Here is a 16,961-nt window from a genome sequence, read left to right as displayed (position 1 = left end):
GCATTGATAAGCCATTACAATATTAACCATATATTTAACACAGATTATATAGATTAGTAAAGTTTTAAATACCATAAAGAAAACAAGTTATTTCTTATCAATTTATTACACTGAATATGAAAGGTCATTTAAAGTTTTCCATTTAATTAATCAGGTCAAAGTGATATCATATTTGGTCTTTGTCATACAGCCAGTCATGTGCATCTAGGTCCCAGACACTTAATGGTTTATGAAGTTAGACTAACGATTCAGTCAGATAACGCTTATTTTTTGAATTTTAGAATTATTCTTGTTTAATATGATTTGGTCTTTCTTTCACTCATTTACAAAACTCTTTAGAAATATTAAAAAAGGGATATTAAGTCACATCCCCACATCCTGGAGCACTCATAATTAAGTAATCACAGAATAAAGGTTAAGGTTTTCCTACCTTAAAGATCAGGGGTGAATACTATATTAATCAAAGAAGTCGGTAAATATGACTCAGAATATCAGTAGATATCATTTTGGCGTTTGAAGCTCTATGCACTGAGCTTATGCTTCAGGATGAACGAGAAACTAAGATATGCGTACATTCTGATAATCAATTTTTAATATAGAAGTATACAATAGCGGTTAATCAAAGATATAATTATCCCATTAAGTTCAAATGCTTTTTCGTGTCACTTAAAACATGGTTAAGTAATAACAAGCTTATATCGAAAGGCTAAAACGAAAACGCAATATTTTTATCTTAATGTAAACTACAACAACAGAGAGAAGTACTTGCAAATCTACATGGTGAGCTCCGAAGTTTGTTTTTATCGTGATTACGAAAAGAAAAGTGACGCCATATTTGAGTTTGATATTGCTAAAACTAATACTGTTTTGGGAGAAAAAAAGGGGGGTAATGTAGAGCAAAACAACTTTGTCAACATACATAAATCTAATCATAGGGTAATATTAGTCACTTGCTTAGGAATCCTCAAGATGGAACACAATCAATTGTCCAGTTCACTCTAGTCCTCAATGAATAATCAGTCCAGAAAAGGAAGATAATACAAATCCGAATAATTACGTTACAAGGCTCTTCACCTCTTTTTACTTGTGACTTCATTTCGAATTGAATCCAAAGGAACTCAATCTTTATACCAATTTTTTTACGACTAATAACAATTAATGTAAAATATAACCTCAAGTGTAGTTTTTTCAAAATTGCTTAATTGGTGATTACTTCAATTAATGTCCATTTTTAATGCTAGTTTGTAAAGTAATCCGTGGAATCATTTCTGAGCGAATTATGTATCCAAACATTGGCAAATTAATTTTAGAATTCATGTATTCAGATTGTATTCAAGACGAATTAATGAAATACCTGTAATTTGTTTCAAGCAACTAGCTTGACTGCTGATTTCTCTATGGGTTACATGAATGTATCATAACTACAATTAAATGTGGTAAGACGGGGATAGTTTATACTTAATCTGTATGTATAGTACAAGCATACATAATAAAAAAAAACAAAAAAAATGTTATTGATTGGATAAGTAAGTGAATTAGTAAATAAATTTTTACAATGTCTCTGTTTTTTCAGTAAACAGTTCAGCATCAAATTTCTCGGTATATTTTAAAGTTTAAACCACAAGAGATAACATTCTTTTAAAATTAAAATTGAAGTAAGATGAAATTGATAACACACCTAGAAGAATCAGAAAATCAATATTTAAAAATCATTTACTTCTTTAATTAATTACACTGTATGTAATTCACGCTACGACTTGTAATTCCAGACGAATATATTCTCAAGTTTTGTTTATATCAAACTTTGTTTATTTGGTTGAAAAAACAAATTTTAATAAAACTAGGAGTAACTCAAATATTTTCAACAACTCTCTTATATACTACCAATCATATATGATTGTATAAATTGAGTCGTGTTTAACAGATTATTCTTAAAACAATATTTTTCAACATGTCAACCTACCGTGCAATACTACTGTTAGTGAATGTGTATTGGGATAAATTTTTGTTTTCCGATCAAGTAGACGAATTGAAATCGTTAGTTATCTTGACAGGATTAATTAAATGTATCTCATTAAAAGAAAGTTTTGGATAAAAGAACTGAGAACCGGTTTGAATATTTGATAATAGTGATTACTGAATTAGAAAGGTAGTCAAATGTTTAATACAAATTATCATAAGTTTTTTCTTAACACATGGTATGTTAATTTAAAAAATAATCAATAAATCATCATGATAAAATAATGATTACGGCATGTATAAATCACGCGAACCGTGAAGGATCGTTAAATTAAGCCACTGTTACGCCATCTCAAAGAAGTAATAATTTCTCAGATAGAGGCGATTGATATTTATGATTGGGTTATTTTGTAAATAGTAATTCTTAATACAAACGGTTTCGTTAATAAAACGTCAGATTTCAATAGGGTTATTTTGCTAATCCATTGAAAGCGTTAATTGTTTTTACCTGTACATTCTTTGTAGTTCAGCCGTTTATAATTATGATAATAAATATTTGTGTGTTTAAACAGTTATGTAAATGGGTTATTGGGCTTGAGAAGTGAGCGTTAGGTTTTTTTCACGTTATTTCAGTAGCAAATATTTTCTAAGTTTTCAGTCTAGCAAACTGTTTACTTGAATTAGTAAATGTCATATGTCAATGACATTGCAAACGTTATTTATTTATAAGGTATGGAATGATAATTGAAAATCATCGACTATCTTTGTAAAACATAATAGAGGAACAATAAAAAAACTGTATGTACATTTTCGTCATGCGTGAATACTCTTCTTAATAATATGAAACCTGAAATATCTATACATTATGAATATAACCATTTTTGACAAGCATTTGAAATACTGGTTGTATCAAGTGTCAATGAACAAGCCTACGTAGTCTGACGAAATAAATTTCTATCTCAATTATACATATTAATAATAAATAAGATCAATTGTATCAATTCACATTTAGGTAATAAGGATGTTTAATTTCAAAATATAAAAAGTAAATTGGTGACTTTGTTACAATGATTAAAGGTAATATACAAATTTAAAAATAAATAAGGTGATATGATGAGTATTTATAAATAATAATTAAGGTCAAGGAAACGATCAAACGTAGTTCATACGTACGCATAGTTCTGGCTCTTTAAATATAAAACAAGAATATAAAATTCTTATTTTTCTATTCATGAAACGGATGATATTCTCAAATAAGAACTTTCGTCTAAATTTGAACGAGTAGTTTCACAATATTTGGGCGCCGAGTTCATTTGAGACATTAAAAAGAAGAATATATTTGTAAAATCTCAGCGAATGAATTTGAAGTAAATCCAACGTTTCGCCTGGCAATCTGGTCCAAGCTTTTTCAAGGAAAATATAATCAAACAACCAAATTATCGAATATAAATAGGTACATGGTTTTTTTGGTTTACTGCATACTGAATAAGTCATCCAATCAACGTGAAGGATTTTTTATAAATAGGTATTTGTATTAATGTGTAAGAGACATGTTTATATGAAAAATAATAAAGGACAAACAAATAAAAGTTCATTTGAAAATAACCAAGGAGAGAGAAAGAATAAGAAAAATTGTCGTGTTATTCTAGGCCATAGAATGGCTTAAGGATTACAAGGTAAATTCAAGGTTAAGACAAACTTGTCATTGTACACATAAGGACAAGGTATGAAAAAATCATGAAGAGCAAATGTAGAGCCACTTTAAATAAGTTGAAAGCTGAAACGGCCAAATTGCTACAGAATTTAAAGCCCAAACTAGGATCATCTTTATGGTTCTCTTTATATCCAAAAAGCAATAACCCGTGTAGATTTTATGGCCTACCAAAAATACACAAAACAGATGTGCCACTACGACCTGTGATTGATTACATTAATTCACCAACTTATAATCTTTCTAGATACTTGGCCAAAATTCTTAAACCATATGAAAGCGTAATAAAATATGGAATAAAAAATTCTAATGATTTCAAAAACATGGTCAGTAATATTCGGATAGAAGAGGATGAAATAATGGCAAGTTTTGATGTTTGCTCATTGTTCACTAATGTTACTGTTAAAAAAGCTTTAGATAATGTGTATAACCTGTTACATTCTGACACTGATCTTAAACAGCGTTGCCTTCTAGACCCCTCAGACATTATTTGAGTGTTGGAGCTTTGCTTAAATTCAACGGTTTTCATTTTTCGAGGAGTTCTGTACAGACAAACAGGTGTGGCTATGGGATCACCTGTCTCTCCAATTGTGGCTAATTTATTCATGCATTCATTGGAAACAATTGCTATCTCAATCTGTTCCATTCCACCAAAAATTTGGGTAAGATATGTGGATGATACCTTTGTCATTATAAAACGAGATGGTTTAGACGAACTATTCCAACGGTTCAACAGCTTAGATGACAAAATGAAGTTTACTAAAGAGTTGGAATCGCCTGGACGCAGATTACCTTTTCTAGATTGCCTGGTTGAAAGGAAGGATAATGATTGTTTAAAAATTAATATATTCCGAAAGCCTACATATTCAGGGAAATTTTTAGATTTTAAGTCTGCGCATCCATGCTCGACCAAAGTGACAGTGGCCAAAAATTTGATCACCAGAGTCAAAAAACTTGTCGCTGAACCGAATGATATAAAAATGGAAATGAATTTAGTTGTATCCACTCTATTAATGAATAATTATACGAAAGGTTTTATTAAAAGAATAATTAAGAATGAAGAACGGAATGATATTTTTAAAAAAGAGTTAAGCAAGATTGGATGAACACAGTAGTGATCCCATATCGTAAAGGTATCTCAGAAGACATCAGAAGGATTTTAACTCGTCAAAATACAAGAGTATTCTTTCGAACAAACAATACTCTAAGATCAAAACTAGTAAGAATCAAAGATCCAATACACAAAGATGATCAACAGAATTGTGTTTATGAAATCAAATGTAATGACTGTAATGCAACGTATGTAGGTGAAACATCTAGGCAACTGAATGTGAGGGTGAAGGAACACAAACTGTGCTTAAAGCACATCCCTAAATCCTCAATTGATGTAAAAAAGCTTGAGAACAGATCAGCGATAGCATTACACTCGATTGAATCGGGTCATACAGTCGATTTCAATGGCACGAGAATCATTCAAAAAGGATTCAATTTTTAAAAAGAACGACTAACAGCCGAAGCCATACAGATATGGGCTAATTCAAACAATATTAATAGGAGAGATGGAATACAACTAACTGTCCCATGGCAACTAATAATTAATAAGTAAACCTGATCTCCTTTTTGCAATTTGATATATCTATGCCATAGTAACTAATTGATAGATATTACGTTCAATGATTCAAATCCGTTATCTTATCTGAATATGTTAAACAATTGACTGGAACATTAAAATAACACACACCTTCAATTACATATACATTCCTCTTTTATTTTGTTTACTTATCTTATTTATCTTCATCTAATGCAGGCTGTGGCATTTTTGATTCATTTGATATATAAAAATGATCTGTTTTCTTAATTTACACAGACCGAAGTCAATATTTAGTTGAATGAAAGTTCTTCTCACATCACTTGCGTATAAACACATTCTGTTGTCTTAACACGTTTTTGGTTCCATAATCACATACCTTGTCCTTATGTGTACAATGACAAGTTTGTCTTAACCTTGAATTTACCTTGTAATCCTTAAGCCATTCTATGGCCTAGAATAACACGACAATTTTTCTTATTCTTTCTCTCTCCTTGGTTATTTTCAAATGAACTTTTATTTGTTTGTCCTTTATTATTTTTCATATAAACATGTCTCTTACACATTAATACAAATACCTATTTATAAAAAATCCTTCACGTTGATTGGATGACTTATTCAGTATGCAGTAAACCAAAAAAACCATGTACCTATTTATATTCGATAATTTGGTTGTTTGATTATATTTTCCTTGAAAAAGCTTGGACCAGATTGCCAGGCGAAACGTTGGATTTACTTCAAATTCATTCGCTGAGATTTTACAAATATATTCTTCTTTTTTGGATGATATTCTCATTTCTTTTTACACCTATATAACCTTCAATCACATTAATCATTTTAATCATCTGGTTCCAACGTGTTTAATATTCTTATTATTTTATTCATAAATAAGATAATATTCTTAATTGTGTTTACTTCTCTATGACCTATAATCACATTAATCATTGTAATCATCTTATTATATTCAATATTAAATATAATCCTAATTTCATTGACCTTACAACAAAATGACAATTTTCACTATATTGAAATATTCCTATTGAAATTTACTAAAATGTATTATTATTAGATAGATGACAAATGTGTTACTAAGGCATGAACGGTAATCACATTATTTTAAACCGACAATTATTAGATTACGCAGATTGAAATGATGAGTCAGTTGAAGCTAGACCACCATGGAAAACCTGGAAGCACTGAACGGCCGTTTCGCCCTAGTATGGGACTTCTCAGCAGTGCGCATCCACGATCCCGCACCTCGCGGGATTCAAACCCAGGACCTACTGGCTTCGCGCGCGAGCACTTAACCATTAGACCACTGAGCCGGCATCCAGCGGTATTAATGTCTAACTTCAAATAATCCACGAAGTTGCGCCACCGTATACCAATGTTTTCAGTGAGCTGACATCTCACAACAGACCTGGTTGAACTCCACTGGTAACGGCTTCCCACTAGAACTCCAGGAGTATCTCTTGAAGTCAGTCACTAGTGAGTAGTTGATTATTATCAGAAGGGGTTTGTGGAGAGTTTAGAAATGTCACAGACTGAAATTAGTAGGTCCTGGATTCGAATCCCGCGAGGTGCGGGATCGTGGATGCGCACTGCTGAGGACTACCATATTAGGGCGAAACGGCCGTTCAGTGCTTCCAGGTTTTCCATGGTGGTCTAGCTTCAACTGACTCATCATTTCAATCTGTGAAGTTTCTAAAATCTCCACAAACGCCTTCTGATAATTATTAGATTAGTGTTCATCAGATGACAAATTCTTGTATAGGATTTCTTAACCTTTATATCTCATAAAGGTTATAAAGAAGTTTACGACTACATGAGCGATAATCGCTTTTCGATTATTAATCTCTAAATAATATCAAAATTCATTAGACATCAATAATTGCTTCATTACTTGATCTTTGCTATAGAAATAAGATTTAGAAACAAAATAATATAAATCAAATTGTGGGTGGCCCTGAAAAGGGCCTTTACTCGATCTCTTATTAATGCCGACTTAGCTGCTGTAAGTCGTTCCTATTAAATATATCTTGATCATTCAAACGCTTTCCATAAGAATGGTAAGCAAAGTGCTTAATATCGAATGCTGCGGTCCCAGATATCAGGAGCGGTCGCACAGTTTCAAACTCTGCATCCGTTAACCTGCTCACTCAAGAATTACCGTCGTACCTCAGGGAATTGCACTCGTGATTGTGACGCACATTCTCACGTACAACAGTCCAGTAACCTTCTATCAACTTACAAAACATGAAGGCCGGACATTGAGTGTTCATGGAAACCTTTCTTGAAAAAAATGTAATAACACTAATCAAATTACCTCCTTCGTCTTATCCGCTGTGACGAACCGTTAGATCTTCAACGGCCATTTCTCCAACATACAAATTTAATATACGAGTTCTGATCTCTGTCCAAATGAGGATCTCTCCCCACATAATGACAGTACGTAGGTTCTTCCTAAGTTCTGATAGAGGACTTAAACGCTTCAACTGATTGGAACGCTACGAGAAAATACGTTCTCCGTTTCTGTGACAACGTAAGAAACAACAGCGCTTGTACATGGAACGTTACTCTCCTCCACAATGATGATTAAAATGTACTTTGTCGACAAGTACTGGCATTTTTATAACAATTTCAAGGCATAACTAACCGATTAGAACGAATTTAAAACTAGCCATTTAATTGGACGAAACGGGATAAGAATTTTGGAAAATGGGATGAAAAAACTTTTTTAAAGGGGTGGAAAAAAAAATTTTCTGAATAAATAAATTGCCGGTCGCTTAATGAAATTCTATTTTGTACAATAAATATTCATGAAGAATAATTTTTATTCAGTTCTTGAAGTTATCGGTTGATTTTCTAAGAAAAAAACTTGTAAAAATGTGTCAAGATCGAAAGCAATCCACACAATATGTGCATATACTAACAAAGATTCATCAAATAAAATTCCATGAAGATTATCAACAAAAGAATAATTCAAATCCTTTATAATCATGACAGAAAGAGTCGATTGCTTCTAAGGGTTTCTTTTTGAAGTGAAACAATTATAATTCTGACTTATCGAAAATTAATAATTTTTTCATTTATTAACACAGTTCAATCATATTAGTCATATTCGGTACTCGGAATGTACTCTTTTTAAGTTTCTAATATTTAAAATGATAGTCTATCACGGTTACCTTTTAACAAAAAGAAATCTAGCCCATATAACTATAAATACGAATGTACAGCTGAAGTTAAAGATTTCGTCAAAAGAAAGTTTTCTTAGATGAATTTTTTTAAAATTTTTATTCAACGAAATATGTAGTGTTTGGAATTCGTACTCCTAAAATTGTCTGGATGATAGTATTATTTACTAACAATAGATTTTAGACAACAGAATTCTAAAGCAAAATAGTAATGTTGGTTGTAATAATGAAAATAAATAAGAAGACATTTCATGTGCAATTACAAAATAAAAGTATTATTTATCATGTTTTTCATTAGGAAGTACATGTATAAATGACTGGTCTATAAGAATATTGATTTAAATTCCTATTTAAATAACACTTCAGTTAGGAATAGCAAAAAAATAGGTTATATCATATTCATCAAGAAAAACAATTTAACATTTTAAAGATTATTTTAAAATATCAACTTGTTTATAAATATAAAAAAAACAGTTTCAACTTTGCCTTATTAGAACTCGAAGATGTGTAAAAAATGGTAGATCTGATCTTGAAATAACTTTATATGATACATCATTTAATCCATCAGAATTCATTATTTTATTTGACCTATTCAATAATTTCTTTAAATTATTCGATTGTGATGAATATTGTGAAGTATATGGTATGTAAAGATATCGTCCAATTCTATCATTTACATGTATATATTTTATACCAGTCGTTGTAAGACGTTTTTCAAAATCATCATCATTTTCAATATCTAAACCCCAATATTCATTAGAATATCCATTAACAGTAATAAAATGATGTGTAGAAATTTTTAAAACACCACCAATATATGTTTTATAAGGTAATTTAAATTTATTAATATTTATTCCAACACTTAAATGAATTGCCATATATTTAGTTAATTGATCACATTGATATGAATTATAATAATTAATTGGTGCTAAATTAACATCATGAAATATAACACAATTAAATTTAAATAATTTTAAAGCTTCAATAAATCCAACATTTTTTAATTTACCTTTATTCATTAATTCATTATCCATTTGTTCAATAACAAATATACGATAACATAAATGTTGTATTTGTAATATTGGAATTAATGTAGATAATGTAATATAAAGTTGTTTAAATTGATCTTTTATTGGTATAATTATAACTACACCATATTCTGGAATATTTTCACAAAATGTTTTATTTATATTCTTATTTTTATTTGAATAATATAACCATGATCCACCAGGTAAATGTAAATAACTTATATTATATAATGTCATTAAATTGGCATTAAAATTAGGCCATAATCTTTGTGATGTTTTAATGAATTTTGAATGTATAAAGTTAGTTTTAGGTAATTTTATAATTAATTGACAAATATTATAACATGTTTGTGGTATTAATAATTGATAAGGTTCATTAATTAAAGTTGATTTATCATTATTTTTTTGAGATAGAAATTGTTTATATGTAATCAATAACCATAATATATGTAATAATAAAAAGAATAAAATGATACGAATATATAAATGTTTAGAACATGTGAACATTTAATTTAATCTTTTAATTCATTTCATATGGTTATCATCTTCTTATCAATCAGTTGTTGTTTATTGTATTCACTTATTATAAATGGTTGTTTTTTTAAAAAAATAATAATTTCACAATTGTAAGTAAACAAAAACGAAGATGATGATAATAATAATAATAATCATGTATAGCCAATCAGTTGGCTTAAAACATTTTATTATATTATAACTCATTTACTGATTGGAGTAAAGACATGAAACTACAAGGGTTATGTATAGTCCTTTTTTTTATATATTTTTTGGTTTATAATTAAACTATGTAAACTCTATATAAACAATAATCTTATAAGGGTATGCTATGAAATGCAATTGATAGTATGTTAACATCACGTGATTAAATATAGGTAGTTCAATTTGTTATTCTAAGCCAAAACATTATTATTATTTTTTAAAAGAGTAGCCAAGTATATATGTCACTACAATCTGCTATACTTTCAATCGATAACCCCCCCCCAAAAAAAAGGGAAGTCAATAAAATGTAAAGCAATTTATTACAATTAGAAATATTAGTAATATTTAGGTTTAAAATTTAATCTGAAGAGACATTAAACTAAGCATTTATAGAAAAGATTGAAACAAATAAATCTACAATATTATAACCGATTTTAAAAGTGTTGTCTAATCTTATAGATCAAAGTTCATGATAATCTTAAAAACCAAAATCATTTGTTCTGTCTTGCTTCATATGGTTAAACTTATCAATAAGTGAATTAATGGATGATTGTTACATGTTAGTTTAATCACTCCTCATCAATCTCTGATTTAAATTCATACTAACCAGTACAGTTTGTTGGAATTATCGGTGATTAAACCCGTTTTTCGATCAATTAAACCAATAAAAGTTAACCGTTTTTTTATATGGTTTAAATTGTGGTTAGGTAGGCCATTCTAAACCTGAGCTTTGGTTACTCTATGATTCTACTATACTTATGGAATTCTCTGAAAACACGATGAAATATTAGTGTCCTGATAGTGCCTTCTTGTTTTTACAGCCATAAAGTAGCACAGATAGAAAGACGTCTTCGTTTATTCGCCTTATAATAGTCTTAGACGGAATAAGTTGGTATTGAGAAGAACATCTTTTATATAACCTATTGAGATTTTATAGTTGTCAGGCCATCTTGTATGGCGAGAATCCTGAGATGAATGAACCGATCAACACGTTCAACTTCATGAAACTAAATTTCAAGTTTAGAGGAAGAGAAACCCACTGAAAACGACGATGAATTGCTTTTTATGGCGTTCAAAAGACTGTTCATTTTATCAGCGTTCTAGCAATCAAACGATTTTGTTTGAATATTTGAAGTCAGTGAGAATCTCCGAATAGGAAATAATTTCTTAAAATCTGTTACAAAGAAAGAGCCTCCTGTAGGACCAGTTGTAGCCTTTCATATAGTTTGTTTAAAAATACTACTTAAGATATATTGATAATTCATCGAAGAACAAACTATGACTGGACACTTTACTGCGCAATTGTATTAGGAGTTAGTTATAACCCAAATTACTTAGTAGTGATAACTCCAAGTGGTGCTCTCGATGATATGGATGAAATCTAGCAAAGAAACGGGGTTGTATAAAAGCTTTCCTATTAAATGCCAGTAAAAATGATCGTTTAGGATGATTTTCTTTATTCATTCAACACTACTGAACAATTAAGTGTAAAGTGGAACGACTTATATATTTCTCAGTTTCCAGAGGAAATTCACTGTTTAACCGAATAATATTGTAATATTGACATCGCGAATTTCAAAATATCACTGAACAAAAATAACTGTTTGATACAGTTTCCATTGGGTATTGATTTAGTGTGATTGTCGTTTATTGAGCACATAACATCTACTGTTGTCACCCGGTTGTGATCTTTATAGCTTTTGACGGAATTCTGAACGACGACATATCGCTTTATCTTTTAAACCACCCACCAGCATTCTGCATCGGACTCTGCTCTGGGCAATTTTTCTACTAATTCAAATGTTGTAAATGTTTCATTTTTATTTATAAAAATCTACCTACCTAACATTTTCACATAATGTCACACAAAAAGTAAATGAAACTTCTGAAGTCTCAAATGTTTCAAATTCAATGAAATAAGTATCATCTGAATCCTCAATAAGTGAAATGACTTCAAATTTCCAAATCGAATCTAGAGACTCACTATGAACATATAAATCTGTAGTTCAATATAAATAATCTGTTTCTTCTACCTAAAGAAGAGAAGTTATCTGCAAAATAAACGGAGTAAGGTGAATAATTACTTCGTTGCCTATAGTATTATTTTACAGCTTTGAATCTAAAAGTAATTAGAAAAATATATATGTTCAACAATTTAAGCACGTGAAAACCATATCAAAGTTAAAAATATATATATCAAATGAAGTTGCGTAATAATCAGGGAATTAGAGAAGAACAGGAGGATAAAGACAGTTAAGTTGTTATTATGACATTTACATTTTTCATTTCTCTTCATATCTACTAATTGAGCAAATATCTTTAAAAAATTGCTTTCATCAACACGTTAACATTGCCGTTTCGATATGCAGATGGGAGAGAAAGTAAAGAGTGTAACAGAGCTCAGTTTTCAAATTAAGATTGATTGTGTCATCAAATCACACATAAACTTAGTTTCTGCTTTAATTTCCAAAATGTTGAACAAATCAACGAATCGCTTTACAAATAGTTATGTTACATGTAGAAGCAAGTTGCAAAATTCAATTATTCTTCATCCTATTAGATATACGTAGTCAGATTTTAAACATAATATATGGTTTAGATCATATTTATGAAAATATACACATAGAGAGTTACTGGTACATTTGTTAAATACCTTGTGGAAATCTGTGAATCATACAGCGTTTTTTATTGCCAGATATTCAATTACCTAATTAATTATATTATTTAGTTAAACCATACACTATTACAACTACGTCTGGAGCCTTTCTATGGTTACTACCGGTCATACGTCCGGGTAAAGGAGAAGGGTTTGGCATGAGGTCAGCGACCCCATCCCGTAGGAAGCGACCTTGAGAAAAACTAACGAGAATAAACGAGATTAAACCATTTAAACTCTACTCTTCTAGTTGAAGGATCTTCATTCAGAAGAATTATGACGCCTCATGCTAAAACCTAAGATTCTTCAGGGTTGATGTTCCGTCTAACAATCACAGCAACAATTAATATGGACATATGGAATGTCCGAAAGATAGGGGGGGCTAGCAGGACTAATATAAAAAACTGCGGGAATGAGAAGAGGCAACTTGGCAGTTCTCGAAACAAATGAAACCCATTCGACTCAAGCTGAACATAAAAGGATAGTCAATAAACAAGGAACGAATCGAGCGAAGAAATTTCTTCTCAATTAGCATATATTGCTATTGCTGATTTAACTCGTAGATCTTCCAATTCCACAGGATTGCTTGAAATGATAAACATAATGTTAACCGATGAATGACGTACAATAATCAAGTATATTATGTTAATAAAAAGTTGTAAGATATAATTATTATTACAATTCAATAGATAAATTGGTATCAAAAGAGATATACAACTGGTAAGCAAAGGAGTGTTTTATTTTCAATTAAGTGTAACAGTTTTTTTTACAAAATATTAGGTTAAAGTAAAACAAGACTCATTAATATTTAAAACATAAGCTATTTCAGGAACTGCGTTTGATAAGTACCTCATTCACCAAATTTGATCATTAAATGTAATCCCCTCCCATCATTTCATTTTTGTGTTTAATGAATAAAGGAGTTCGAAGATATATTTGGAAGGTACGCGACATGTCGAGGAGTATTTGATCTAAGATGACTAGTTGTTGGTAAGGATGCGTATCACGGCGTACCCAATGATAATCCGGTATGGATGCATGAATGAACGCCTTCAACTATGGTGTTTCCAATTAAACTAATGAGGTCGGCATAAATATCGAAGACTTACAAAACTTTATTTTGTAGATTTATTCACCGCTACAAGTCCATTAGAATATGTATATAAATTCAATGTGAATGTGTTTATGTTTATTGACGTATGTCAGCTTAGAAATTATTGACAACAATGAAATACCGGACAAATATTTCATTCTGCTTTGCTAGGAGCCTCCCAACAACGTACAATCAATACACTATGAACTTGATGTGTTTCAGAGAGCGGATTCCCTTTATACCACTAATTTAGAACCCAACAGTTCAATACTCTCCATTTTACATAACTAAATCCATTCATACTATGTTAATTAAAAAAAAGGTTTCACAATTTAAAAAATTTGACATCAGTGAACATCATACTAAAATAAACCATGCTTTTTCTGTTTTGTGTCAAGTTCTAGACAATCTACCTAAAGGATATAAATTACCAATCTCCTACATAACTAAAGCCATATGAATCAACTCTACAAAACCAACTTTATGTATCCAAAAGAGGCATGTTAAGCATTTATGTTTACTCTGGTCCTTGACTGAATTACTATATACCTAAACTGGATTTTTATAAACTTCATACCCTTCTCCAATTCCTTTTGTATTTACATTCACCATGCCTTGTCAGTTATTCTACACATTCATCTTTTCTGATTCATATGAATTTCTTATTGTAATTATCTTGATAGCACTTCCTTTGATACATAATATATTCAAATGACATTATCGTTATCATTATTATTATTATCTTCAGTAACGAGACAAAATAACCTTATCCACACGATTTACCTTATTATTATTATTATTATACAGATTATAACATGACACCTTACAACGAATTATTCTGACTTATTATAAATGAGCTTAGTAACATACAAATGACTATTAATGAAGTGTTTATATCGTAACTGATATAAATCCATTTCACATGTAATTCATTAAGATGCTTTATTCTAACCTATATGGAATAAAATAACTCAATAATTATCAACTTATAATTGTAGAGCTTGATAATATAATTATTCATAACATTTATCCATTTAAATATGTTGTTTTTTTAATAATTTTTTTTAACATGAACTAAACAATAATTTTAAAAAAAAATTTCAAAATATTCTTACTGATCAATTTGTAAAAATAAAAAAAATATCAATAATAAACAATCAATAAATGTAATTTTACCCTTATTAATCTTCCAACCAGAAATATTGATTAATTTTATGAATCAATTCTTTAAAAAATATATATATATATAATTTATGATTATAAATCTTATACATGTATAATATTACTAATCAATAAGTTATATTCAGTAGAAAAAAAATCAATAACTTCTCAAAAATAAACACTTAAATTTATTATTTGTAAAAAAAAATATTTAATTGAATAAACAATAATTACAAAAATAAAAAAATAATAATGTGTTATAAATTTTTTTATTTATTCCTTAAAACCATTTTATACAATGTGAACTTTGATTTATAAAATCTCTATATCAACTCAAAATGAAAAGAAAAGAAATGAAAAAAGATAATATGCACTTGGCATTTTATTAATATTATTTATTCATAGAAATAAGAATATAATTGTTATATATAAGTTTAATGAATTGTATATTGAAATAATAATAATCTAATATTATTTTCAATTAATTTTATATGTACATTCTATTATATAAGTTTATATCATGCAGTTGATAAATGAATTAATAATTGAATTATATTATTTATGTATGTTAATCAATTGATAAAAAGAAATGAATGAAAAAATATATTCTGTTCATAAGAACGTTTTTAGAAAACAATTAAACCCATACATATAATTATTACTATTGTATTGTAGTTTAACCTTTCTATCATGAGTCAATTGAAGCTAGACTGCCATGGAAAACCTAAAAGCACTAGACGGCCGTTTTGTCCTAGTATGGCACTACTCAGCAGTGAGCATCCACGATCCCGCCCCCACGAGATTCGATCCCAGGACTTATCAGTCTGGCGCGCGAGCGCTTAACCATTAGACCACTGAGCTGGCCGGCATCCAACGATGTTAATGTCTAACTTCAAACAATCCACGAAATTGCGCCACCGTTCACCAGTGTCCTCAGTGGGTTGATATCTCACAACAGACCTCGTTGAACTCCAGTGGTAACGGCTTCTCATTGGAAATCCAGGAAATGCTTCTTGAAGTCAGTCACTAGTGAGCAGATGATTATTATTAAAACGGCTTTTTGTGGAGATTTTTTTAGAAATTTCAGTAGTTGAGACTGATAGGTTTTGGGTTCGAATCTCGCGGGGGCGGGATCGTGGATGCACACTGCTGAAGAGTCCCATAGTAGGACGAAATGGCCGTCCAGTGCTTCCATGTTTTCCATGGTGGTCTAGCTTTAAGTGAACTGAGTTTAATTAGAACACTATTGGAAACCTGGTAATATTAAACAGTCGTTTCGTCCTAGTATGGGACTTTTCAATAGTGAGCGTTCATTGTCAATTAATTGAAGCTGCACTCCATTAATGTTGCATGCTGGATAAATGGTCTATAGGTTAAGAGTTCTCGAGAGAGAGAGAGGTTGAAGGCAAATGATTCGACTGTGGATGTGGGATAGTGGATAAGCTTTGCTGAGGAATCCGGTACTAGGATGAAACGGCCGTTCAGTGTTTCCAAACATTCAATGGTGTTCTAGCTTAAATCATCTTTTATTGGAAACCAAGGAAGTTAACGGATTATGAGATCATTCGAAATGAATTTTTCTTTAAATTATCACACGATATTGGTGAAATGCAACCAATCAATGAGACTATAAGCAAAGATGGATAGCGGCTAGCAGTAGAATCCAGGACGCGCGTTTCGTCCTTGATGGGACTCATCAGCTGCATGTTCCTGTGTCTCAGAGTTGACGTTCACTCTGGGACTAGAGCCCAGTGCTGTTCACCTCAAATGCCATCAATTGCAGTCCTAAACATCAATGGGAAGATTCAAGTATATAATATCAAGTAAATTTAATCGATTAGACTGTTTTAAAGG

At 30.3% G+C, this 16,961-nt stretch overlaps 2 protein-coding genes across 2 annotated transcripts; one reads left to right on the top strand and one right to left on the bottom strand.

Moving 5' to 3' along the window:
• The first annotated feature begins 306 nt into the window (after positions 1-306).
• MS3_00000427 (uncharacterized protein) lies at positions 307-6,098 on the top strand. Its single transcript, XM_051208194.1, has one exon. It carries the CDS (start codon positions 4,237-4,239, stop codon positions 4,774-4,776), a length of 540 nt encoding a protein of 179 aa, XP_051066401.1. The 5' UTR covers positions 307-4,236; the 3' UTR covers positions 4,777-6,098.
• Positions 6,099-7,986: 1,888 nt separating this feature from the next.
• B4GALT4_1 (Beta-1,4-galactosyltransferase 4) lies at positions 7,987-9,987 on the bottom strand (the record flags this gene model as incomplete). Its single annotated transcript, XM_012937625.2, has 1 exon — positions 7,987-9,987. The coding sequence occupies one exon, from the start codon at positions 9,985-9,987 to the stop codon at positions 8,929-8,931; it is 1,059 nt and encodes a 352-aa protein (XP_012793079.1). The 3' UTR covers positions 7,987-8,928.
• Between the last annotated feature and the right edge of the window lie 6,974 nt (positions 9,988-16,961).

The sequence above is a fragment of the Schistosoma haematobium genome, chromosome 4 (genome assembly GCF_000699445.3).
Source record: "Schistosoma haematobium chromosome 4, whole genome shotgun sequence".
Taxonomy (NCBI): Eukaryota; Metazoa; Platyhelminthes; class Trematoda; order Strigeidida; family Schistosomatidae; genus Schistosoma; species Schistosoma haematobium.
The sequence above is the reverse complement of the archived record's forward strand: the minus strand, read 5'-3'. Positions and strand labels throughout refer to the sequence as shown.